Here is a 27,453-nt window from a genome sequence, read left to right as displayed (position 1 = left end):
CGGATCCTTGGAGATACTCCACTGAAATGGGCTAGAGACAACTTCACATGTTTAGGAGTCAAAATTCCTTGTCAGCTATCTAACTTATATACATTTAATTACACACTCATCATTAAGCGGATCTCAGATGAGTTTGAAAGCTGGAAAAACCTTCCCATGTCATACATAGGATTAAATCTAATCAAAATGATTTCTTTCCCGAGACTAATTATCTCATTCAGGCCCTCCCCCTATTTATCTCGCAAAAAGATATGCAACGTCTTTATACACTTTTTAGACATTTTATCTGGCATGGTAAAAGGCCAAAGATCAGCTTGATTAAATTACAACAGCCTAAGTGGAATAGAGGGGTGGGGTCCCCCGATATACAGCATTGTAATAATGCAGCGATGTTTAGGTATCCGATTGGCTCTCTGGATGTGACAACTATGCTAATACCTCTCTGGAGAGGGAATTATTGGGGGGGGGGGGGGTAATTTGATGCAAGCCAAACATTATACTACATCTATGATACGGATGTTCTCGGACAATGACTGGGAAAATCCAGAATATGCCCTTCTAACTAAACCTGATATGTTGAAAAAAGCTATTTCCCATTATTATCAACATTTCAGAATCAACTTAGATTATTCAGCTTCAACTAAAGGGCTGGCACATTGGTTGTCTAAATTTCCTAATTATGAAATCAAAGATTGTCTTGCTGCTCTTTCAACTTCATGCAGAATCTTGCCCTCTTCAATATATACAGAAATGTTTTTAGACATTTTTCACAGAGTTTATCAGTCACCACATAGGAGTTTCCTCATGGGACAATCTCTTACCCATGCCTGCTATAGATGTGGGGAATCCAATGCAGATCTTTATCACTGTCTTTGGTTGTGCCCATTAGTTAGGAGATTCTGGTTGCAAGTTTAACAATATGCTGAAGCATCATTACTTACCTATGGGGGTAATTCAGACCTGATCGCAGGGCTGCATTTTTTACTGCCCTGCGACCAGATAGTCGCCGCCTACAGGGGGTGGGTGAATTCGCTGTGCAAGTGTGCGTTCGGATGTGTAGAAGAGCTGCACAAACTGATTTTGTGCAGGCTCTGCTTAGCCCAGGACTTGCTCAGCCGCTGTGATTGCTTTTTGCTGATCGGGGCCGGAGCTGATGTCAGACACCCTCCCTGAAAATGCTTTGACATGCCTGCATTTGTACGGACACTGCCTGGAAACGGTCAGTTGCCCTGGAATTGGTCAGTTGCAACCCACAAACAGCCTCCTCCTGTCAATAACCTTGCGAATGACCATGCAATCGGATATACTGCACCATCCCGATGCTGACCAGCGATCCCCATTGCTGCGGTCCGTCGTGCCTGCGCATTGCACTGCATACATATGCACAATTCAGATCTGACTGCACGCTGTGCGAAGACGCACAGCAGCAATCAGGTCTGAATTACTCCCTATGTTCCCTTCACCGCAGAATGGGCAATATTTGGCATGATTCAACCCTCAATGAGAGTCAGCAGAGGATGTAGATGACTTCTTTTAGTGGTCAGTACGGCAGCCCGCAAGATAATACTACAGCAATATTTAGATATCTTCAATTCATGGTAAAACACAATATTTAAATTTGTTTTGGTGATGATTTAAATTGTATCTTTTCATTGCCGGATATTGAAATTCTATTTTAAATACACTCTATCCGCGACCACACGTTATATTTGCATATTGTCTTCTTTTTTGAAAATATTGTATCTTATCTCCCTACAATGAAGAGACTGTACACTGAAAATGTTGTATTTACAATGTCTTTATTGTATGACATGTAGTGTTTTAATAAAAACTTTTCTGAGATAAAAATATACAATTTATATATTTACTCTGTAATAATAGGCAGAGCTGTAATAAATATATAGGTATATAAGTTAAAATTCATTTGTATACAAAATTTTGTTACAACTGAAGAATCTTCTCTCAGAAGGGTTTGTTGCCCCTGAAGATCTTCTGGACAGTGACCCTTGTACACCCTGGGTTAAGACTCGTAGAACTCACCAGTAGGTCTTCTTGCCTATAATAGCCGCTTTTCCCATAAGGCTTTATGTGCCTACCGGTACTGGGATGCCATCAGGACTTACGCCACTGGTGGTAGTATGAGCTTAACCTTTGACTGAGTGACCCAAGTCAATGCCGATAGAACGAAAGACTCAAAGAAGAGAGGAGCTGGTCAAGACAGAAAACAAGAGAAAGAGGGTGGTACTATAGTGCCAGGGAAAAACGGGGAGATCCAAAGAGGTAAAAACTAGAGTCTGTGATCGAGGACAAGACAGGAGTAACTAGGTCTAGAATACAATAGGGATATGAGAGCTCAGAACCAGTAGGTGGAATACTGGAAATGGTAGTGACGTGTGACAAATTTACAGGGGAGCGCAGCCATTACATGTATATACAGTATAAGGGGAGTGGGATATTGGAGCTTTGGATGTAGAGGCTCACAAGCTCACGCAGAGTGTAAATTTACATAAATGATGGTATAATAGTTGGATGACTTATTATATCCCTCTCCTTTGTGGGAGGATGATAGAGAGAAAAAAAGTCCGGCCTCCGCCTTCCCCATAGCCGGCCAATCACACTCCTTAGATCTTACTTCTCTATCATCCTCTGATGGATACTGGAGCTTGGGACGTAGAGGCTCAGAAGCTCACTGCAGTGTACATTTAAATAAATGATGTTATTATGGCAAGGATGGCAAGGATGTTTAAAGATCTCATCTTCATTGAGGAAACGTCAGATGATATAGTTACTGGTTACAAGGGCCTCAGAGAATGGATGGTGATGTTATGCCATATCAAGTGCAGCAGAGCTCATGAAGGGGTCCCCGATGTAATCTGCAGCAGGACAGCTATATCCTGTTCTCAAATGAGAATCCCCGGAAGAGTTCCTGGTGGACGGAACTAATTGGTGACTCACAGGCTGATGGTGTAGCTGACAGAAGATCTGAGAACGCCAGGTGTGGAAGCGACTTCTTAGGTGGCTGCAGAGAGAAGAAATAAGAGACATGTATTTTATCTAAATAGGGAGAGAAAACGCCCTTACTGTATATATGTCAGACGGGATCTGGTCATGTGACCGGCGTTTGGGATCCTGGCGGTCACCATGCTGGCGCCGGGATCATGAGCAATCAAAAGCCCTACAGTCGGTATGCCGACTAACAGGGACCATTCCCACTTGTGTGTGTCCATGACACCAATAGAGTGGGAACAGAACCTGTGGCGAGCATAGCAAGCCACGAGCCCGCAAAGGGCTTTGTTGCCTTCGCCTCCCCTTCCCCAGCATTCTGCGACCGGGATCCTGGGGCGGTATTCTGACCGCCGGGATCCCCACCGCCAGCCCAATCCTGTCAGACAATACAAGTATATAATAATATTTTATTGATATCAGGGGAATTCACATTCGCCTTTACCAATTATCATCTGGCTGCAATCTATACAACGACTACACCAAATGTCAGTAAGAAATGAGCCATGGCAGCTTTATACATACACACCACAGACACACACAGTACAATACTATTAGACCGCCAACTTTTAACATGGGTTATTGCACATGAGCGCGCATAACCCGTGTTGCTGTGTGGTCTGAAAGGGCCCAGTTGCAATAAACCGGGCCGAGCTACCCGTATTCTAACTCAGGTAGCGAGCAGGGTTGAACACGTGTTCAACTCGACTCACTGTGCTGTGTGAACGGGAAGCCGGGTCAATGCGACCCATTTCCTGTTCACTCTGTGTGGACAGGCAGCATTTGGAGATCATGTCATCTCTAAGTGACATCCCTGCTGCGTCACTGCTGACATCACCAACTCGCCAATATGCCGGATTGGGGACAGCAGTGGCAAGGGGCCTGAGGCAGGTCACACGCAGGAAGCACCCGTGTCAGGCTCCCGTGTGCGACCCACCTCAGGCAGTGTAAAAGGGGTATAACAGTGCACTTACTTTGCTGGGTATGAATGGGGGTGGTATCTTGCGGGCCTCTAGCCTCTCCCAATCCATACTCCAGAAGAAGGGATGGTCTCTAATTACACCATCCACACCCAGACGCTTATCAGGATCTTCACACAGGAGCTGAAAAGAGCAACAAGACCATCATTATTTAACAGCTGAGCTGCAAATGAAATTGTGACCCATATATAGCTAGACATTCATTAGATATTATTTACTTGCAGCATCAAACAAGTGACAGTCAGGCTTTTGCCACATCATATTCAAGAATAAATGTGTGATAGGTAACAGGTCGTTTACACTGAATCATTTTGTAGACATCAAAAGAAATGTGTATATGATATCTGTGTTTGAAATGATGTATGTTGGGTTCTCAGCTCAGTCATTTAATACATGGCACAGGTATGAAATACACATGCTGCGTGTCTGCGCTGGGGTTACCCCCACACATAATGTATAACACACATAGGGGCGTATGCAATTAGCTCCTTTTCTGTCGCCTAGGTGAAAAAACTGAGCTTTTTAGCCATTTTTAGGGTGAATAGAGATTCGCCCTGTGCAATATTTTCGCCTAGGCGAAAAATGTGACAGGAGCGCAAAACACGTGGATCAGCGAATCGACTTGTTTTCCATCGAAAATTCGGGCCATTTTTGCCAATTTTGGGGCATTTTTCGACATTTCCTTTTCACTTAATAAAAGAATGTGAAAAGGCATTGGCGAAAATGCCTTCAAAACTGCTGAAAACGGCCCTAAATGAATACGAGTGGGGCAAATTCATTAGCTCTGAAATGTAATCAGAACTAATTGCATACGCCCCATAGCAGTAACCAGAGCTGCCATCAATAAACGTAACTTGCCCTTTATGTAGAAATTGGAAATTGTCTCTGAACACTGATGCAGGACACTGAAAAGTATTAAAACCTTTCCTTGGGAACCTGTAAGACCAATATAGAAGCTTTTCCAAGGGTAATTTCTTCTTCATTGAGATTATAGACTAAGAGGCCCATTTATCAAAGAGTATTTGCGGCAATGACACCAAAAACACCGGTTTCCGGGAGCTAGCCGCAAATACTATGTATCCCTGGAATGTATGAAGGAGGGATCGCTGTAGGTATCTCAGATACTTGCTGTGATCCCTCCATTGCTGTGGTGGATGCGATGCTACCTTATGTATCAATATTGGGAAACACAGAATGTGACGGCAAATAAGAACCATTGATCCTTATTTCTTTGTAAGGATATTCTTAGGTCTTTCCCATGCATGCTTAAATTGCTGTACTGTCTTACTCTCTACCACCTCTGATGGGAGGCTATTCCACTTGTCCACTACTTTTTCTGTGAAGTCATTTTTCCTCAAATATCCCCTGAACCCTCCTCCCTCCAGTCTCAGTGTATGTCCTTGTGTTCTAATACTTCTCTTCATTTGAAGAATGTTTCCTTCCTGGACTTTGTTAAAATGCTTGATATATTTGAAAGTTTCTATCATGTTCCCCCTTTCCCTTCTCTGCTCCATACTTTACATATTGAGATATTTTAGTCTTTCTGGGTAAGTTCTGTGATGTAGGCCATGCACTATTTTAGCTGCCCTTCTTTGTACACTCTCTAATGTATTAATATCCTTCTGAAGATATGGGCTCCAGAATAGAACACAGTATTCTAGATGAGGCCGTACCAATGACCTATACCAGTGATGGCTAACCCTGACACTCCAGCTGTTGTTGAACTATACATCCCAGCATGCCCTACATCAGTTTTGTTATTTGGCCATGCTAAAACTGATGCAGGTCATGCTGGGATGTGTAGTTCAACAACAGCTAGAGTGTCAAGGTTAGCCATCACTGACCTATACAGTGGCATTATTACTTCTTTTTTTCTGGGGCTGATTCATCTTCCTATGCAACTAAGCATCTGACTAGCCTTCCTCATTGCTTTGTTACATTGCTTAACTGCCTTTAAGTCACCTGAAATAGTGACTCCTAGATCCCTTTCCTCCTCAGTAGTTTCCAGTATAGTGCCATTAGTACTATATTTAGCTTTTGGACTTTTGAGACCCAAGTGCATGATTTTGCATTTTTTGGCATTCAACTGTAATTGCCATGCTCTTGACCATTCCTCTAGTCTACCTAAATCCTCAATCATTTGTTTTACCCTTCCTGGTGTGTCTACCCTGTTGCATACCTTTGTGTCATCTGCAAAAAGGCATATTTTCCCTTTAATGCCATTTGCAATGTCACCACTAAAGATATTAAAATGCACTGGCCCAAGTACAGATCCCTGGGGTACTCCACTGGTAACATTTCCCTCCTGTGAATGCACTCCATTTACTGCAACTCTCTGTTTTCTATCCTGCAACAAAGTCAAAGAGTGATCTGGCAACCTGAGCTGCATACTCAGCACTTACTCACACTCACCTTTTCAATGATGTTTTCAGCATCAGGGTCTAATGAAAAGTCCTGTACGCCAACTAGCCTGCTATCTTCCGGGGATTGTCCGGTCAGCATTTGGAATAGGACAACTCCAAATGAGAACCAGTCTGCCGAGGTGTTATACCCGAGGAAATCTTCCATCTGCCAATAGAATTACATAATTTACTATATAATATAGGTTTATTCAGAATAATGTTAATGTAAGTCTGACATTGTATACACTGTACTAACTCACATACATTGGTGTAAGAGAATGACATAATTTACTATATGCTATAGGTTTATTCACAATAATGTTAATGTAAGTCTGACATTGTATACACTGTACTAACTAAAATACATTGGTGTAAGAGCAATATTTCCTTTGGGGAATTCACATGTATCAAAGGAAATAATACATACAAGTAACGCATCACTGGTTAGAATAATTATACTGGTAAATGTTATAAACATAAAAAATAATATATTATATTTACTGATTTAGGGGCTAATTCAGGTTGGATTGCAAATAGCGATCACTAATTCCTTCATTAAAGCAGAAATTGCAATGCGATCGCAATTTCTGCTTCATCAAGGGGGTGAGGCGGCGGTCAGCATGCAAGCAAAAGGATTGCGAATTCTGCTAATTAGCAGATTTTGCAATCCTTACTGAATTAGGCCCTTTATCACTTTATGGGGCCTATTTACACATGTTGTCATAAAGTACCTGTAAGTAATAAGTATTCTAATAATATATGTGCAGGGTAGCACAGCAGATATTGGAGATACAGTGCCTGCTGTGGTTCCCTGTTTTCACTCACAATAGCAGCCCCATAAGTTTCTATAGGGACTGGTGTTTTGCTGAATTTACCAAGCTCCTTGGCCCCATATCTCATGCCATATCAAGAGTAACTGGAGAGGGATCCTATGGATACCTATACATCATAAACCTATGGATCAGTACAAATTAGAAACCTATATGAGCTGCGTTTGTGAGCAAAGATGGGAGGCCGCAGCAGATATCTCCGATACTGGCACACTCCACTTGTCCTGGCACAGTCAGCAGACCGCGCATGTGCAATAGTGCGCCCAGATCCTGAAGATCCCTCCTCCTACATGTTGGTGGGGATGATAGTAGTAACCCTTAGTGGTACCAGCTTTACTCAAACATTTTCAACCAAGGGGTGATTTGGGTGGGGTGTGTTCAAACTGAAATCGAGATTGCAGTGTAAAAATAAAGCAGCCAGTATTTACCCTGCACTAGGGTTGCCACCTCATCCCTTTAATCCTGGAGACCTGTGATTTACACAGGTTTTGTGGCTGATTAAAACCAGGTGGAATGCAGGCTTGAATTTAATCAGCCACAGAACCTGTATTATTCATAACTCTCCAGGATTAAAGGGATGAGGTGGCAACTCTACCCTGCACAGAAACAATATAACCCACCCAAATCTAACTCTCTCTTCACATGTTACATCTGCCCCACCTGCAGTGTAACATGGTTTTGCCCATTAGTGTGTTTTTTTGATTTGCTAACAAACCTGAATAACCCCCTCAGTCAACTCGGGGGGCTGGCAACCCTACCCAGCACAGAAACAATATAACCCACCCAAATCTAACTCTCTCTGCACATGTTACATCTGCCACACCTGCAGTGCAACATGGTTTTGCCCATGGTTTAGTGTGTTTTTTGATATGCTAACAAACCTGAATAACCCCCTCAGTCAGCTCGGGAGGCAATTACATTTAGTCCTATATATGAGAAATCCACTAATATCCTTTATAACTCACCTCGGGGGCAATATAGCCTGTTGTTCCTGCATATTCAGTGGCGACGTCTCCTTCATGCATGTTGTTTAATGCAAGGCCCAAATCTGCAATCTTAATATGGCCGTCTCCATGGATGAGAATATTCTCTGGTTTGATGTCTCTGTAAAAAGGAAGATCCTCTAAGTAAAACAAGCTGCTGAGATGGACCAGCACATGACATAACTTACAATTACATCTTTCAATATGTAATTAAACACTTCAAAGGGTTTTCCCATTATCAATTTCACAAATCCAATAACAATACGTTAGTTAAACAGTACATTTATGGTGGTCTATCCTCGGGTGTCCCACCAAAGATGGAGACTTCTGACACTGTCTGTATGGCATTGAATCAGAGAGTATGTGAAGGATGCAGTGTCAGACTGGCCGGGCAGGGAAGTTCCAGGTGGGTGTCTGTCGATGTCTATAATCTGTTGAAGTCATTTGTTTTAAGTAAGACCCCAGTTCTGGAGCAAAAGTGGGATCTGTGACTGTGAGATAGATGGGACATAGGCACCATGATTTAGGTAACATTGTATCATTTGACTGCACAGTCTGGAATCTGACATTAGAGGACGGAATGTGCCCCTCAGCCATGGGGTAGTTGTGCCTACCATGGATTTCACCTGTTCCCCTGTGGGCCAGTCTGTCCCTGGCCAACGCTGATAGGTAAGTGGCATGAGCAGGAGGGTGCAGGGTGCAGTGGTATGGTGATCCCCTAATAAAATCAGTTAACATCACTGATAAAAATGTGTATAGAAAGAGAGAGAATATGCAAAAAAACCCCAGAAGACAGCATTTAGAACAACTGCAATAACACTACCAACGTTTCAATAGGATTCTTTACTATAGTTATGTTTGTGACCCTGAAGAAAAGGCATTAAACCTAGAAACGTCAGTTTGGTGAATACACTGTTCATACTAATTATTGTCCCTGAGTGCTGCTCTTTTTGAAGTACTGTATATATATAAGCACTAAACAGCAGCGGGCCACACTGATACACTGATGTAATACCACCAGGGGAGAACTGGCACATTATATACACACTCCCTATTTGTTCTTTTATGCAGTTGCAGAAGAGAATAATACAAGAAAAACAACAGCACTGTGGAAAAAGTTATACTAGGCCAGTGGTTCCCAAACTTTTTTTGAAGCATGGCGCCCTAGAGTATCCGTTTTTTTTTCACGAGACCCCTAGGCCAACAGTTTAGAAAGAAATATTAAATTAAGTAAATTTTGTTTACATGTCATCCTCAGGTTCTGTTATGTGGTAAGGGACAGTTTGTCCACATATCATATGATTTGAAGCCACCAGCACTGGTTTTGTCTATTACATTCATTGACCATAAATAATTTGAATTGGTACTGAAACACCAATCCAAGGCACCCATGCAAGTGTACTGAGGCACCCCAGGGCGCCATGGCACACAGTTTGAGAACCATTTCACTAGGCACATAGGTTTATTGGAAACAAATGTAAAATTTAAGAGGAATAGATACAGGTTATGGAGCTGAAACAAAGCTGAATATGCAGTATGCAAATGAAGTTGTAAAAGTCTATGCATTCCTATCGCATCTACACCTAGACTGAAGAAGGGCAAGTGGGCTGTAGCTGGCGACTCTCATATATACCTCCCAACTATCCCGATTTTCACGGGACAGTCCCGTTTTTGGGACTGTCCCACCCGTGGGCTGCAGTGTACCATGGTGGGAGGGGCAGTTGGTAGGCTCCTGTCCTTCATTAAGCTGCTGCTCCACAGCAGTGAATAGATGCTGTGCACATGTGCTCACAGAGCACTGGGTATGCCCCCATAGTGATGGAAAAGGGCTTGTGGCTCGTGATCACAGGCATTTCCACAAAGCCACACCCCCTTATCATGAGGCCACTGCCACTTTTCATGGGCGTGTACCTTTGGCGCGCAGCAGTGTCCCTACTTGGACAGTGACGATGTTGGGACGTATGTCTCATATAGACCAAGCTCAGTGAGGGTGTATCACTGCGGCTATTCTAGGTGTAAGAGTAAATAAATATGGCTGTGACCAGGTGTATCTATTACACCTAGTATAGGGTAGTTACAAGTGTGCACTGATAGCGGTGACTAGAAGTAAACCAATCATACACATAGAAGGCGGGCGCACAGCAAGACACCTACAGCTCTGCATATGGGGAATATACACACGTCTTCCATGCACGCAGCTCAGGGTGATTTCCATACAACCCAGCATCAGGCCCTATCTGTGTATGGTCAGTCTCCTGCACTCATCATTGTAAATAAGACACAAGTGTACAAAGACATATAATAATAGCGTCAGAACTGAGACAGGAAACTATGATCTACTACAATGAGAGGACAGATGTACTTACCGATGGATGTAGCCCTTGGAATGCAGATGTTCCAGTCCACACACAATCTCCGCTGCATAGAAACTGGCAGAGAAAGAAAGGAAACCGCTGTAACCATAGGTAACAGGCTCAGAAAGAGGCTACACACAGAATTACACCTGTACCATGTGACACTGGGATGTACAACTCACTACATAAATACATAACACGCTGATAACACCTCTCCCTACTGCTCAGGACGGTATAGCACACTGGGGGCCATTTATCATAGATCGTATATTCAATGTGATCTGAGCGGGATCTTACTTCCCAGGATCACATTGCAATATGTGATCACAATGAGCTGATGTATCAATCAGCACCTGCAGGAACAAGGGCTCCGAAAGGATCTCATGCCTGCCATCTGCTGTGATGGCTGCCGGGGCTCCTGCGCATGCGCGGTCAGCTAAGATCACACAGCGGCCACTTCTGGGGAGATACCTGCTGCGATCCCTCCTTCTTACATTGCTGGGGTACATAAAATTTGTGGCTAGCCCCAGAAAAATAAGAATTTACTTACCGATAATTCTATTTCTCGGAGTCCGTAGTGGATGCTGGGGTTCCTGAAAGGACCATGGGGAATAGCGGCTCCGCAGGAGACAGGGCACAAAAGTAAAGCTTTTACAGGTCAGGTGGTGTGTACTGGCTCCTCCCCCTATGACCCTCCTCCAGACTCCAGTTAGGTACTGTGCCCGGACGAGCGTACACAATAAGGGAGGATTTTGAATCCCGGGTAAGACTCATACCAGCCACACCAATCACACCGTACAACTTGTGATGTAAACCCAGTTAACAGTATGATAACAGAGGAGCCTCTGAAAGATGGCTTCCTAAACAATAACCCGAATTAGTTAACAATAACTATGTACAAGTATTGCAGATAATCCGCACTTGGGATGGGCGCCCAGCATCCACTACGGACTCCGAGAAATAGAATTATCGGTAAGTAAATTCTTATTTTCTCTATCGTCCTAAGTGGATGCTGGGGTTCCTGAAAGGACCATGGGGATTATACCAAAGCTCCCAAACGGGCGGGAGAGTGCGGATGACTCTGCAGCACCGAATGAGAGAACTCCAGGTCCTCCTTTGCCAGGGTATCAAATTTGTAAAAATTTACAAACGTGTTCTCCCCTGACCACGTAGCTGCTCGGCAGAGTTGTAATGCCGAGACCCCTCGGGCAGCCGCCCAAGATGAGCCCACCTTCCTTGCGGAATGGGCCTTAACAGATTTAGGCTGTGGCAGGCCTGCCACAGAATGTACAAGTTGAATTTTGTTACAAAACCAACGAGCAATCGACTGCTTAGAAGCAGGTGCACCCAACTTGTTGGGTGCATACAGTATAAACAGCGAGTCAGATTTTCTGACTCCAGCCGTCCTTTAAATGTATATTTTAAGGCTCTGACAACGTCCAACAACTTGGAGTCCTTCAAGTCGTCTGTAGCCGCAGGCACTACAATAGGCTGGTTCAGGTGAAACGCTGATACCACCTTAGGGAGAAAATGCGGACGCGTCCGCAGCTCTGCCCTATGTCGAATGGAAAATTAAATAAGGGCTTTTATAAGACAAAGCCGCCAGTTCAGATACTCTCCCGGCCGAAGCCAGGGCCAGTAACATAGTCACTTTCCATGTGAGATATTTCAAATCCACATTCTTTAGTGGTTCAAACCAATTGGATTTGAGGAAATCTAAAACTACATTTAGATCCCACGGTGCCACCTTAGGCACCACAGGAGGCTGTATATGCAGTACTCCTTTGATAAAAATCTGGACCTCAGGGACTGAGGCCAATTCTTTGTGGAAGAATATTGATAGGGCCGAAATTTGAACCTTAATAGATCCCAATTTGAGACCCATAGACAATCCTGATTGCAGGAAATGTAGGAAAACGACCCAGTTGAAATTCCTCCATCGGAGCACTCCGCTGCTCGCACCACGCAACATATTTTCGCCAAATACGGCGATAATGCTTCGCGGTGACTTCCTTCCTTGCCTTTATCAAGGTAGGAATGACTTCTTCTGGAATGCCTTTTCCTTTTAGGATCTGGCATTCAACGCCATGCCGTCAAACGCAGCCGCGGTAAGTCTTGAAAAAGACAAGGACCCTGCTGAAGCAGGTCCCTTCTCAGAAGTAGAGGCCACGGATCGTCCGTGACCATCTCTTGAAGTTCCGGGTACCAAGTCCTTCTTGGCCAATCCGGAGCCACTAGTCTTACTCCTCTTTGCCGTATAATCCTCAATACCTTTGGTATGAGAGGCAGAGGAGGAAACACATATACCGACTGGTACACCCAAGGTGTTACCAGCGCGTCCACAGCTATTGCCTGCGGATCTCTTGACCTGGCGCAATACCTGTCCAGTGTTTTGTTGAGGCGAGACGCCATCATGTCCACCATTGGTTTTACCCAACGGTTTAATAGCATGTGGAAAACTTCTGGATGAAGTCCCCACTCTCCCGGGTGAAGGTCGTGTCTGCTGAGGAAGTCTGCTTCCCAGTTGTCCACGCCCGGGATGAATACTGCTGACAGTGCTATCACGTGATTCTCCGCCCAGCGAAGGATCCTGGCAGCTTCTGCCATTGCCCTCCTGCTTCTTGTGCCGCCCTGTCTGTTTACATGGGCGACTGCCGTGATGTTGTCCGACTGGATCAACACCGGTCTTCCTTGAAGCAGAGGTTCCGCCTGGCTTAGAGCATTGTAGATTGCTCTTAGTTCCAGAATGCTTATGTGAAGAGACTTTTTCAGGCTCGACCACACTCCCTGGAAATTTCTTCCCTGTGTGACTGCTCCCCAGCCTCTCAGGCTGGCATCCGTGGTCACCAGGATCCAATCCTGCATGCCGAATCTGCGGCCCTCCAATAGATGAGCCTCCTGCAACCACCACAGAAGGGATACCCTTGTCCTCGGCGACAGGGTTATCCGCAGGTGCATCTGAAGATGCGACCCTGACCATTTGTCCAACAGATCCCTTTGCATGGAATCTGCCGAAAGGGATTGCTTCGTAAGAAGCTACCATTTTTTCCCAGGACTCTTGTGCATTGATGTACAGACACCTTTCCTGGTTTTAGGAGGTTCCTGACCAGGTCAGATAACTCCTTGGCTTTTTCTTCGGGAAGAAAAACCTTTTTCTGAACTGTGTCCAGAATCATCCCCAGGAACAGCAGACGAGTTGTCGGCATTAATTGGGATTTTGGAATATTCAGAATCCATCCGTGCTGCTTTAGCACCTCTTGAGATAGTGCTAAACCCATCTCTAGCTGTTCTCTGGACCTTGCCCTTATTAGGAGATCGTCCAAGTATGGGATAATTAATACGCCTTTTCTTCGAAGAAGAAATATTATCTCGGCCATTACCTTTGTAAAGACCCGAGGTGCCGTGGACAAACCAAACGGCAGCGTCTGAAACTGATAGTGACAGTTTTGTACAACGAACCTGAGGTACCCCTGGTGTGAGGGGTAATTGGAACATGGAGATACGCATCCTTGATGTCCAAGGATACCATAAAGTCCCCTTCTTCCAGGTTCGCTATCACTGCTCTGAGTGACTCCATCTTGAACTTGAACTTCTTTATGTATAGGTTCAAGGACTTCAGATTTAGAATAGGCCTTACCGAGCCATCCGGCTTCGGTACCACAAATAGAGTGGAATAATACCCCTTCCCTTGTTGTAGAAGAGGTACCTTGACTATCACCTGCTGAGAATACAGCTTGTGAATGGCTTCCAAAACCGTCTCCCTTTCTGAGGGGGACGTTGGTAAAGCAGACTTCAGGAAACGGCGAGGTGGCTCTGTCTCTAATTTCAACCTGTACCCCTGAGATATTATCTGCAGGATCCAGGGATTTACCTGCGAGTGAGCCCACTGCGCGCTGTAATTTTTGAGACGACCGCCTACCGCCCCCGAGTCCGCTTGCGAAGCCCCAGCGTCATGCTGAGGCTTTTGTAGAAGCCGGGGAGGGCTTCTGTTCCTGGGAAGGAGCTGCCTGTTGCTGTCTCTTCCCTCGTCCTCTGCCTCGTGGCAGATATGAATAGCCCTTTGCTCTCTTATTTTTAAAGGAACGAAAGGGCTGCGGTTGAAAGGTCGGTGCCTTTTTCTGTTGGGGAGTGACTTGAGGTAGAAAGGTGGATTTCCCGGCCGTAGCCGTGGCCACCAAATCCGATAGACCGACCTCAAATAACTCCTCTACGCATCGCCTGTCCACTGTCGTGTCCATAAAGCTCTTCTGGCCGAAATGGACATAGCACTTACCCGTGATGCCAGTGTGCAGATATCTCTCTGTGCATCACGCATATAAAGAAATGCATCCTTTATTTGTTCTAACGACAGTAAAATATTGTCCCTGTCCAGGGTATCAATATTTTCGATCAGGGACTCTGACCAAACTACCCCAGCACTGCACATCCAGGCAGTCGCAATAGCTGGTCGTAGTATAACACCTGCATGTGTGTATATACCTTTTTGGATATTTTCCATCCTCCTATCTGATGGATCTTTAAGTGCGTCCGTCTCAGGAGAGGGTAACGCCACTTGTTTTGATAAGCGTGTTAGCGCTTTGTCCACCCTAGGAGGTGTTTCCCAGCGCTCCCTAACCTCTGGCGGGAAAGGGTATAAAGCCAATAACTTCTTTGAAATTAGCAGTTTTTTATCGGGGCACCCCACGCTTCATCACACACGTCATTTAATTCTTCTGATTCGGTAAAAACTACTGGTAGTTTTTTCACACCCCACATAATACCCTGTTTAGTGGTACCTGTAGTATCAGCTAAATGTAACATCTCCTTTATTGCCAAAATCATATAACGTGTGGCCCTACTGGAAAATACGGTTGATTCGTCACCCTCACCACCGGAATCAGTGCCTGTGTCTGGGTCTGTGTCGACCGACTGAGGCAAGGGACGTTTTACAGCCCCTGACGGTGTTTGAGGCGCCTGGACAGACACTAATTGAGTGTCCGGCCGCCTCATGTCGGCAAACGACTGCTTAAGCGAGTTGACGCTATCCCGTAATTCCACAAATAAAGGCATCCATTCTGGTGTCGACCCCCTAGGAGGTGACATCCTCATATTTGGCAATTGCTCCGCCTCCACACCAATAACGTCCTCATACATGTCGACACACACGTACCGACACACAGCAGACACACAGGGAATGCTCTATACGAAGACAGGACCCACTAGCCCTTTGGGGAGACAGAGGGAGAGTCTGCCAGCACACACCAAAAAGCGCTATATATGACAGGGATAGCCTTATGATTAAGTGCTCCCTTATAGCTGCTTTTATATTAATATATTGCCATTTATTCTGCCCCCCCTCTCTGTTATACCCTGTTTCTGTAGTGCAGTGCAGGGGAGAGACCTGGGAGCCTTCCTGACCAGCGGAGCTGTGACAGAAAATGGCGCCGTGTGCTGAGGAGATAGGCCCCGCCCCTTTTTCGGCGGGCTCGTCTCCCGCTATTTAGTACATTTAGGCAGGGGTAAATATCTCCATATAGCCTCTGGGGCTATATGTGAGGTATTTTTAGCCTTTTTAAAGGTTTTCATTTGCCTCCCAGGGCGCCCCCCCCCAGCGCCCTGCACCCTCAGTGACTGCCGTGTGAAGTGTGCTGAGAGGAAAATGGCGCACAGCTGCAGTGCTGTGCGCTACCTTAAGAAGACTGCAGGAGTCTTCAGCCGCCGATTCTGGACCTCTTCTTGCTTCAGCATCTGTGAGGGGGCCGGCGGCGTGGCTCCGGTGACCATCCAGGCTGTACCTGTGATCGTCCCTCTGGAGCTTCATGTCCAGTAGCCAAGAAGCCAATCCATCCTGCACGCAGGTGAGTTCACTTCTTCTCCCCTCTGTCCCTCGTTGCAGTGATCCTGTTGCCAGCAGGAATCACTGTAAAATAAAAAACCTAAGCTAAACTCTCTAAGCAGCTCTTTATGAGAGCCACCTAGAATTGCACCCTTCTCGGCCGGGCACAAAAATCTAACTGGAGTCTGGAGGAGGGTCATAGGGGGAGGAGCCAGTACACACCACCTGACCTGTAAAAGCTTTACTTTTGTGCCCTGTCTCCTGCGGAGCCGCTATTCCCCATGGTCCTTTCAGGAACCCCAGCATCCACTTAGGACGATAGAGAAATGAATGTTTTCACGGACACAGCCACAAATATTGTTTGATATATGGGCCCCTGTCTTATGGGATATCCCACATTCAGATGTCACCTGGTTGTGTCTGACAATAGAAGGCAGAATAGGCCTTTGTACCAGTCAGTGCAGAGATGTAATGCTGACATGAGGGTATTAGGGCACACACCAATACCAGGGGAGGCTTTCATGCATGACCATGACACAAATGTGATGTGTATGGGCCACCATATGAATGTCATTCAGCCAATGCTGATCCAGAATCCATCATTACGTGTCTGACTTTTACATATTACATATATTATATTAATACAATGCCTCCATCCACCAATCCCTATAACCCTGAATGTATTCTTTGGCCAGACACTCATCCACTCAGTCTCCTTTCAGCTCTTACGTTGCCGTGTTTAGGTCCAAGGCACCAGTTCTTTCCAATAGGTCATAAAGGTCTCCTCCATTGGCATACTCCATTCCCAGGAAGAGGAGCTCCTGTTAGAAGACATATTATGATATATGAATGTTCCTAATCATTGGCATCTACAAACAGCACATAACTCACTGTGATTCCCAGATTTCAATTGCAAAAGCCGCCTCCATAGATTTCTGTGGCGATTGCTTCAATGCCAAATTTACCAAGTGCCAGAATGTAAATCATGACATAGTTTGGCCCCGGTAGGTAACACCATCTTGGCCCTGGTAGGTAACACCATCTTGGCCCTGGTAGGTAACACCATCTTGGCCCCGGTAGGTAACACCATCTTGGCCCCGGTAGGTAACACCATCTTGTCCCTGGTAGGTAACACCATCTTGGCCCCGGTAGGTAACACCATCTTGGCCCCGGTAGGTAACACCATCTTGGCCCCGGTAGGTAACACCATCTTGGCCCCGGTAGGTAACACCATCTTGGCCCCAGTAGGTAACACCATCTTGGCCCCGGTAGGTAACACCATCTTGGCCCTAGTAGGTAACACCATCTTGGCCCCGGTAGGTAACACCATCTTGGCCCCGGTAGGTAACACCATCTTTGCCCCGGTAGGTAACACCATCTTGGCCCCGGTAGGTTAGCCGTTGTCGCCTATGGGCTATATTCCACAAAAGGTACTAGGAGAGGGATCTATAGGATCCCTCCCTGACACTCCCCACTCACACATGTGCAGTCAGCAGACCGCACATACAGAGCAGCGTGTCCGGCCCTACAACATGAAAGTAAAGAGATCGTATTAGTGATCTCTATACTACAGGTTGAGTATCCCATATCCAAATATTCCGAAATACGGAATATTCCGAAATACGGACTTTTTTGAGTGAGAGTGAGATAGTGAAACCTTTGTTTTTTGATGGCTCAATGTACACAAAAAATACTCGGGCTGTGTATAAGGTGTATATGAAACATAAATGAATTGTGTGAATTTACACACACTTTGTTTAATGCACAAGTTACAAAAAATATTGGCTAAAATGACCTTCAGGCTGTGTGTATAAGGTGTATATGTAACATAAATGCATTCTGTGCTTAGACTTGGGTCCCATCGCCATGATATCTCATTATGGTAAGCAATTATTCCAAAATACGGAAAAATCCGATAGCCAAAATATCTCTGGTCCCAAGCATTTTGGATAAGGGATACTCAACCTCTATTACACATCACTAGAACAGGCACCTATCAGAGCCCCTATAGATACTAGTGATTTTTAATACATGCCGCCAGTCTTTAATTTCTTGCGGTGATAAATTATAATTATAGGGTATAATTAATAAATAGGCTAATGAGTAAATTATGTGATGAGATGGATAGAGACAGCATATCTGAATTTCCTGTGGGTTGTGCATTGTCTGCATCAAATCCAACCGCAAAACACGGTGAGATTTTTTTACTCAGGTTAAACATGTGTGCTGAATTATAGATGCAATGTGTAATAGAGTAGAGGTATGATACTATAATAAAAGGAATACATAAAATTGTTTTCTACATAAAAGTCATCTTAGTATTATTATTATACATGGAAAGATGCCCATAAATAGCATCTGCTCCAGTACGTGAGGATTCACAGGAAGAAACAAATGTCCCAGGTCGCAGCGGCTGCATGTGACCTCATGCAGCGGCTGCATGTGACCTCATGCAGCCGCTGTGGGCCACCGCCATAACGGCCTGGACATGCCTGTGTTGTCCAGACCGTGCCCAACCAACGACATTCTAATGCCATTGGCACGCCTCCTCCCGCCCTGTGACCGTCTCTGCCTGTCAATCAGGCAGAGGTGATCGCAGCCCAGAGATGCTTTTAGCATCTCACTGGGCTCCCGGGGTGCGGACACGCTGTACGCCCCCGGCGTGTGCACACTCCACAAAGACATTAAGACTACGATCACTGCCGCTGCAGCGATCCAGTCTGAATTCCCCCCCAAGACCAAGAGGGTTAGTAGAAATATACATGAACTTACCTCAGTCTGGAAGGCAAAAAGCCCTCGGACGACAAAGGGCGTCCTGACAGCCTGCAGTGCCTCTCTTTCCACCAGCACAGATCTTATCATATCTTCTTCCACCACAACTCTTTTCTTAATGACCTTCACTGCAAGCTGCCTTCTGGTGACAGTGTCAGATGCCAGTAACACCTGTACGGTACAGAGAGACGTTACAGAAGCCGGAGGAAAGAGGTATGGCTCATACAGTAACTAATGAGAACATTCTGTGTCAGGAGATAAGAGAATGGAAGCACAAATGCCTGGAATGAATAAAGTAAGATATGTTGGTCTTGATTACATTGCATTGTCCATGTTGTGGGGTAATTGGGGAGGTCTGGTCACTGCTGTTCTGTGTAGCAGAGGTGAATGGGCGCTGCACACACCTGCCATGGTGCTGAGGATAGTGAGAGGTCATTATGAAGGAGACCAGATGAGGATAAAGGGCAGCCGTGTGCTTTCCATGCACCCATCCATGATACAGACATACCCTATATATGACATAATGCCCCTGTCCTGTTCCAATCCCCTCCAGTATTGAGTTGTAAGCTATAGTGTGGCATTTGGTAAACACGGTAACCAGACAGTGGGCCTAATTCAGACCTGATCGTTCACTAGGGTCTTTTTGCACTGCTGCGAGCAGATAGTTGCCGCCTATGGGTGATTGTATTTTCACTTTGCAAGTGTGTGATCGCATGTGCAGCCGGGCGGTACAAAAAAGCTTTGTGCAGTTTCTGAGTAGCCCAGAGCTTACTCAGCCTCTGCGATCACTTCAGCCTGTCCGGGGCCGGAATTGACGTCAGACACCCGCCCTGCACACGCTTGAACACGCCTGCGTTTTCCAACTACTCCCAGAAAATGGTCAGGTGCCACCCACAAACGCCCTCTTCCTGTCAATCTCCTTGCAATCTGCTGTACGAACAGATTCTTTGTACAATCCATCACTGGCCAATGATCCACTTTGTACTTGTACGATGCGCCTGCGCATTGCGTTGCATATGCATGCACAGTTCTGACCTGATCGCAGCGCAGCGGAAAAACCTAGGGGTAAATTTACTAAGATGGGAGTTCTATTTAAGATGGGATGTTGCTCATAGCAACCAATCAGATTCCAGGTATTATCTTCTAGAAGGTGTTAATTAAATGAGAAGTAGAATCTGATTGGTTGCTATGGGCAACATCCCATCTTAAATAGAACTCCCATCATAGTAAATGTATCCCCTAGTGTGCGATCAGGTCTGAATGTCCCCCAATGCCCATAGGCGTGCGCAGGGGGGGTGCCTGGTGCGCACAGGCACCCCCTAATGTCCAGCACCCCGATCTCACATGCCTGATGCAGCGATCGCCAAGCAGGCTGATTACTGTCCCCTCTGTGCTGCACCCTGTCAGGACTGCATTACTGACCGGAAGCCTAGGATAATCAAGGGTGCCACTGCCACCGGCTTTCAAACTCCTGTCTCCACCTCCATGTACAAAAACAGCATTATGTGATGTGATGATGTTATGCTGCTCACACGCCAACCTCTCTCCTTCTCTGCTATGCCAAAGCCAGCCACTGATGAGGATCAGCATGCAGCCAGCGTTCCTCTGAGGAAGACAAATTCAATACTGGCAGGCGGTCAGCAGCAGCGTTGACACGTCGCTCGTTTTTCCAGCAGCAGCAGTACTAGTCTGCGACTGTCAGTGTCAGTGAGTGACTGACTTGTAAGTAAGCTGCTGCAGCTTGCAGAGGAAAGAGAGGGGGAGCCAGATCAGGCTGAGGAGGAGCAGTGTAATTGCAGTGAGTGCCATCCGGGGTGCACTGGCGTGCGCAGCACATTTTATTAGGGGGTGCACCATCGGAGGGGTGTGTCTAGCACCGCCTTTTGGGCGTGTCTAGCACCATCTATTGATGGTCAACGCATATAAAATATCCACCTTTGTACCAATCCTAATAATGCAGATACATTGTCAGATGTTGTGGTGTGCATCATACAAACACCCCTGATGGCACTCACTGCAATTACACTGCTCCTCCTCAGCCTGGTCTGGCTCCCCCTCTCTTTCCCTTGCAAGCTGCAGCAGCTTATTTACAAGTCAGTCATTCATTGACACTGACAGTCGCAGACTAGTTACTGCTGCTGCTGGAAAAACGAGTGACGTGTCAAAGCTGCTGCCGGCCGTCTGCCAGTATTGAATTTGTCTTCCTAAGAGGAACGCTGGCTGCATGCTGCTCCTCATCAGTGGCTGGCGTTGGCATAGCATAGAAGGAGAGAGGTGGGTGTGACGGGTGGGTGTGTGAGCAGCATGACATAATCAAGTCACATCACGCTGTTTTTATACATTGAGGTGGAGCCGGGAATTTGAAAGCCGGTGGCAGTGGCACCCTTGATTAACCCAGGTGTCCGGTCAGTAATGCAGTCCTGACAGGATGCAGCGTAGAGGGGACAGTAATCAGCCTGCTCGGCTATCGCTGCATCAGGCATTTGAGATCAGGGTGCCAGACATTAGGGGGTGCCTGTGCGCACCAGGCACCCCTCCTGCGCACACCTATGCCGGGGTGTTTGTTTGGTGCACACTACAACATCTGACAATGCATCTGCATTATTAGGATTGGTACAAGGGCGGATATTTTATATTGCGTTGACCATCAATAGATGGTACTAAACACGCCCAAAAGGCGGTGCTAGACACACCCCTCCAATGGTGCACCCCCTAATAAAATGTGCTGCGCATGCCTATGCCAATGCCATATGTTTGGAGCTGGGACAGTATGTGGGTAACTAGGAGATGTATATGATGGTCACTTTATTATTATGTGCACAGAAATATTGTTACCACAGCATGCACATACAGGATTTATTTCTGTGCTATAGTAAAAAGTATTATTTTTCTCCAGAGTATTCAATTAAATGTAAATGTGCCAACTGTACTGTGCAGTGACTATCAAGGTGCTGCCCGCTTCCCTTACCCAGTAGCTGTCTCTGGAAATAGGCAGTGTGGCTGCTTATACAGAACTGACAGGTATGTGGGAGACACCAATGTCACTTCAGTGCCCAACCTACTACCCCATCATTAATATAAACATTTAACATTTTCTACATTGCATTCTCCTACAATATTGTTTGACTGAACGTATATCCTACAGGTATATCAGCAGAGATATCAGTACAGACCCCCCAAATCTGCCCAAATCCTCCCTGCAGAAAATACAACCCCACCCCCCCACTCACACACACCACCTTTTCCACGGGTAGCAGTTGATTTACAGACACAATACGACGGTCATAATTCCGACAGCCTTTGAACGACAGTCAAAATACCGACATGGTCAAAATACCGACATTCATTACGCCGACATGTTCAAAATGCTGACATAGTCAGAATACCGACATTTGCAATGCCGACATGTCAAAATGCTGACATGCTTTTTTAAGAACTTTTTGCCCCAAAACAGACTTATTCATACTTTACCATCCCAGTGGACCTGGAGGGGGAATATAATAGTGTGGTGAGCACAGAACACTTAGACGGTGTCCATGTCGACCTATGTCGACATGGACACAAAACCCCCCAGAAAAACTCATGTCTGTATTGTGGCAAGTCGGTATTTCAAATGTCGATATTCTGACTATGTTGGCATGTTCATCATGTCGGCATAATGGATGTCGGTATTTTGACTGTGTCGGTATTTTGACTGTCAGTCAATGGCTGTCGGGATTATGACCGTCAGTATTGTGTCCGTCGGTAAATCACACTGAACCCCTTTTCCACATGTAACACTATTCACATCAGGAAAGATAGGCTGCATTTACACACAGACACAAATGGAATTTGGACACAAACCTATATAAATAACTATTGTGTAACCAATGTCACTATAGCAGGTTTGTTATTATATATAGCTGTGTGTATATACAGTTAGCATAATGGTGACAACATGAGAAATCAGACAGAAAACACAAATCTTACTCTTCCGTAGCTGCCCCGGCCGAGCTCTTGGTGGTAAATGAACCGCCCGATGGATAATGGGGTTCTGCAGCCGGGGCCGGCTGAGGAGACTCCGCTGCCTCCTATTGGGGTAATAAAGGAAGAGGTTATACATTTACTCTTTATATAAATGATGAGTTAGAGAGTGGATATTATACAAATCAGTATACAGCTGCTGCATCGGGGCCTATGCCATCTTGTATTTTAAGGCTCATAGTAAAGGATATTTAAACCAAATACAAGTTATTTTTGTTTTCTAAAAATGCCACACATATAATTTCCACACATTTACATGTGTTATTAGTTCTTTTATTTTATTAAATACAATTTGTATTTTAGCTTTAGTGCAGCTACAGACATCTTTACATCATTAACAACAAAACTCCCCAATTCACAGTCACTTACAGCAATATATTGTCACTGTGATGTGTAACACGCTCCCAATTCCTAACAACTATTAGGGTGTATTATACATACAGGGCTCTATGGGGTTTATAACACAGAGCTCAGTCACTCAGCACAGTCTCTTACTCCATATTATTCACTGATTTTTCTGGTGTAGACATATCTTAATTATTACAGGTGACTATTACGTCCTCTGTGGTTATATATCCTGTCTGGGTTTTTTTCATTCAGTGTATAACAGGGAAAGCCTGATTCATCTACCTGAGAGATACGAGTTATATTCCACTATAGACTATAAATCATGGGTCTTCAACCTGCGGCTCTCCAGCTGCTGTGGAACTACATATCCTAGCAGTCTTAGCATACCTTAATAGCAAAACTATGGCAGGGCATGCTGGGATGTGTAGTTTCACAGGAGCTGGAGGGCCACAGGTTGAAGACCCATGCTATAAATAATTCTTTTAGGACTTCAACTCAGTGATAAAATGATGATGAGGAGTAATCAGTAGTGAGGTGCACGGGGACCTGCATGTTATTTATATACACACAATATATATATATACAAACACAAATTGCTTTCTAACATTTTTTCATATTTTTTGAAAAAGAAATTCATATAACAGCCATTTGACCTAATTTAATTACACCAAATAGTTTTTGTATGGCCACTAATAGACTTCTATAATGTTTTCCTATGTTAGTTTGGCTTTTTGCAGGGTACAGGCAGATTTCCCCATTTTCTCCTATACATATCTCTGCTTTTACTGTCTTGAATTATTTGGGGTAATTCCAAGTTGATCGCAGCAGGAATTTTGTTAGCAGTTGGGCAAAACTATGGGGGTCATTCCGAGTTGTTCGCTCGGTAAAAATCTTCGCATCGCAGCGATTTTCCGCTTAATGCGCATGCGCAATGTCCGCACTGCGACTGCGCCAAGTAAATTTGCTATGCACTTAGGAATTTTACTCACGGCATTTTCATCGTTCTGGCGATCGTAATGTGATTGACAGAAAATGGGTGTTACTGGGCGGAAACAGGCCGTTTTATGGGCGTGTGGGAAAAAACGCTACCGTTTCCGGAAAAAACGCAGGAGTGGCTGGAGAAACGGCGGAGTGTCTGGGCGAACGCTGGGTGTGTTTGTGACGTCAACCCAGGAACGACAAGCAGTGAAATGATCGCAGATGCCGAGTAAGTCTGAAGCTACTCAGAAACTGCTACGAGGTGTGTAATCGCAATATTGCGAATACATCGTTCGCAATTTTAAGATGCTAAGATTCACTCCCAGTAGGCGGCGGCTTAGCATGAGCAAATCTGCTAAAATTCACTTGCGAGCGAACAACTCGGAATGACCCCCTATGTGGACTGCAGGGGAGGTAGATTTAACATGTGCAAAGAGAGTTAGATTTGGGTGTGGTGTGTTCAATCTGCAATCTAATTTTCAGTGTAAAAATAAAGCAGCCAGTATTTACCCTGCACAGAAACAAAATAACCCACCCAAATCTAACTCTTTCTGCAAGTTATATCTGCCTACCCTGCAGTGCACATGGTTTTGCCCAACTGCTAACAAAATTCCTGCTGAGATCAACTTGGTACTACCACCATTGTGTGGATCCCGTTTTCGGGAGCGCACAGGGTGTGATAAGTGGATTTTGGAGGTGATAGGTGTGATAACATTAGACGTGATGGATGCCCCCTAAGTAGTGCTTGGTATAACTTGGCCACAGGCAGGTTCCAGGTAACAGCTGGGGGGAGGGGGCGGGGCTAGGCAGCACAACCGACCAACTGTCATATTCGTGCCCCAGGGAAGCAGCAGGGATCATTATCTGCGTTTAATATAAAAGGCCGATCACAGGTAATCCCAGGCAGGGCCTCTAGCAGCTAAGTAGCCAATAGTGTAACAGCCCCCATCACTGGTACACTGAGAAAGTACCGCAAAAGAAGTAGATTTGTTATTTTAGAGGTGATGAAATATGCCCTATATGAGAATTTGGCACTATTATGTAGCACATTTACTAGCTGACTGTAGTGGGGATCGCTCCAAGCTTACAGGCCTCTAATGCCCATTTATCTGGCAGATTGAATCCAAACAATGTACTTCAATCTCTCATATAATTTCTGGATGCCACAATTCCACACTCTGGGTCTTATGTACTAAGCCTTGGGGAGTGTTACATGGAGAGAGATAAAAGTACCAGCCAATCAGATCCTAACTGCCATGCTACAGTCTGTTTTTGAAAAATGACAATTAGGAGCTGATTGGTTGGTACTTTATCCCCCCTCAAAGCTTAGTACATCTGCCCCTCTATGTGAAAGAAACACTGAAATAAATGAACAGTCAGCTACAGTTTGATCTATAGTTAGTAGCAGTGGAGCAAGTTCTCCATATTAAGAAAGAGTTTTCTGTGAAAACCATTAATACCTCCTTACCTGGTCTGTCCAATGGAGGAGTTAAATCACTGCCCTTGACCTTCTCTTGGACCACGGCCACATCCAGATGTCTCCTTTTCTGCTTTCTATGCTCATCATCTTGGTGTTTCACCCTCTTCTGCTGTCCTGTCCCTTCTTTTATCTGACGTTTCCTCTTTTTCTTGCCAGTCACAGCCTTTAGGGGAAGATGGTTTCTCCCTTTTGTACAGATGACCCTCTGCAGTGAGACTTGGCCTGTTCCCTGCTCCAGTCGGGGGGTTCTCATATTCTCCAAGCTCGTTGATTGTAATGAGCTGGAATTCGATGACATCTTCCCCGTTGGGATTTTGGGGACTGCTGGATGGTACAGCACCTCTGCTATTTGCTCCTCCAATCTTTCTGTCTCTGCTCTTCTCTCCACTTCTCTTCTCTCTGCACCTCTCCTGTGCACTCCTCTTCACTCCACGCCTCTTCTTTATGCTTTTCTTCTCCTCTCGCATCGCTTTTTGGGGTTGGGGTCGCCACTTTCCTTCACTGTGCTCCATCGCTGGCTGCTCAGCTCGGTCAGTTCACACCAACTGTCATTCTGGCTCACGGAATGCTGGGATGGCAGTGGCCGTGAGACCAGCTGCATGCCCCCTGTACTGGCTGTTATGTATTGCTGAGGCCCCCATATCATTTAATAGGAAGTTATCAGTAATGCTGGTTATTAAACTTTTTTCCAAACTTTTCACCAAAAGTTAAAACCATTTATATACAGTGTTATGGTGGGAGAAAGCTGAAAAACACAGAATTATTGGACAGGCTGACAAAAAAACTTTGGGGAGATGTGTACACGCACCACAGCCTTAGCTATGGAACGTAAGAGGACTAAGGACTGAGGGCGGAGTGAATAGCTGACTTGACCCGGGTCCATTATTTTCTTTTATATATATATATATATATATATTAAGCAGGGATGGTGTGGCGCTCACGGCTGTATAGGAAAAAGTAAACTCACAGAACCACCATGGTTATCAACGTTTCAATCTTAATGTAGATTTTCTTCAATACCATACAAAATCTACAGTAATATTGAAAAATTGATAACCATAGTGGATCTATAAGTTTTTATCTCCTACACCAGAGGTTCCCAAACTGTGTGCCGTGGCTCCCTGGGGTGCCTCAGGACACTTGCAGGGGTGCCCTGGGTTGGTGGTCCAGGACCAATTCAAATTATTCATGGTCAATATAATAGGCAAAACCAGTGCTTATGGCTGCCAGTCATAAAATATGGGGACAAACAGAAGCAAATCTTGTCCCTCACCACACAACTGACCCTAAGGACGACATATAAACGCGATCTACTTCATGTAATATTTCTTTCTACATTTCTCAATAAGAAAATTTTGGCCATGGGGTGCTGTGAAAAAAATTCTGATATTCTAGGGTCCCGTGATTCAAAAAAGTTTGGAAACCACTGTCCTACACAGCTGTGAGTACCGCACCATCCCTGCTTAATATGTGACTATTTATGTG

The 27,453-nt window shown here is 45.2% G+C and overlaps 1 protein-coding gene across 1 annotated transcript; it reads right to left on the bottom strand.

Moving 5' to 3' along the window:
• Nucleotides 1-1,815: 1,815 nt before the first annotated feature.
• On the bottom strand, nucleotides 1,816-26,381 carry LOC135034757 (protein kinase C delta type-like). Its single transcript, XM_063954287.1, has 9 exons — nucleotides 25,957-26,381; nucleotides 23,109-23,209; nucleotides 19,140-19,310; nucleotides 17,097-17,188; nucleotides 10,565-10,627; nucleotides 8,181-8,319; nucleotides 6,396-6,551; nucleotides 3,978-4,106; nucleotides 1,816-3,019 (listed from the first exon to the last, which is right to left on the bottom strand). The coding sequence occupies exons 1-9, from the start codon at nucleotides 26,264-26,266 to the stop codon at nucleotides 2,888-2,890; spliced, it is 1,293 nt and encodes a 430-aa protein (XP_063810357.1). The 5' UTR covers nucleotides 26,267-26,381; the 3' UTR covers nucleotides 1,816-2,887.
• Between the last annotated feature and the right edge of the window lie 1,072 nt (nucleotides 26,382-27,453).

The sequence above is a fragment of the Pseudophryne corroboree genome, chromosome 2, assembly GCF_028390025.1.
Source record: "Pseudophryne corroboree isolate aPseCor3 chromosome 2, aPseCor3.hap2, whole genome shotgun sequence".
NCBI lineage: Eukaryota > Metazoa > Chordata > Amphibia > Anura > Myobatrachidae > Pseudophryne > Pseudophryne corroboree.
The sequence above is the reverse complement of the archived record's forward strand: the minus strand, read 5'-3'. Positions and strand labels throughout refer to the sequence as shown.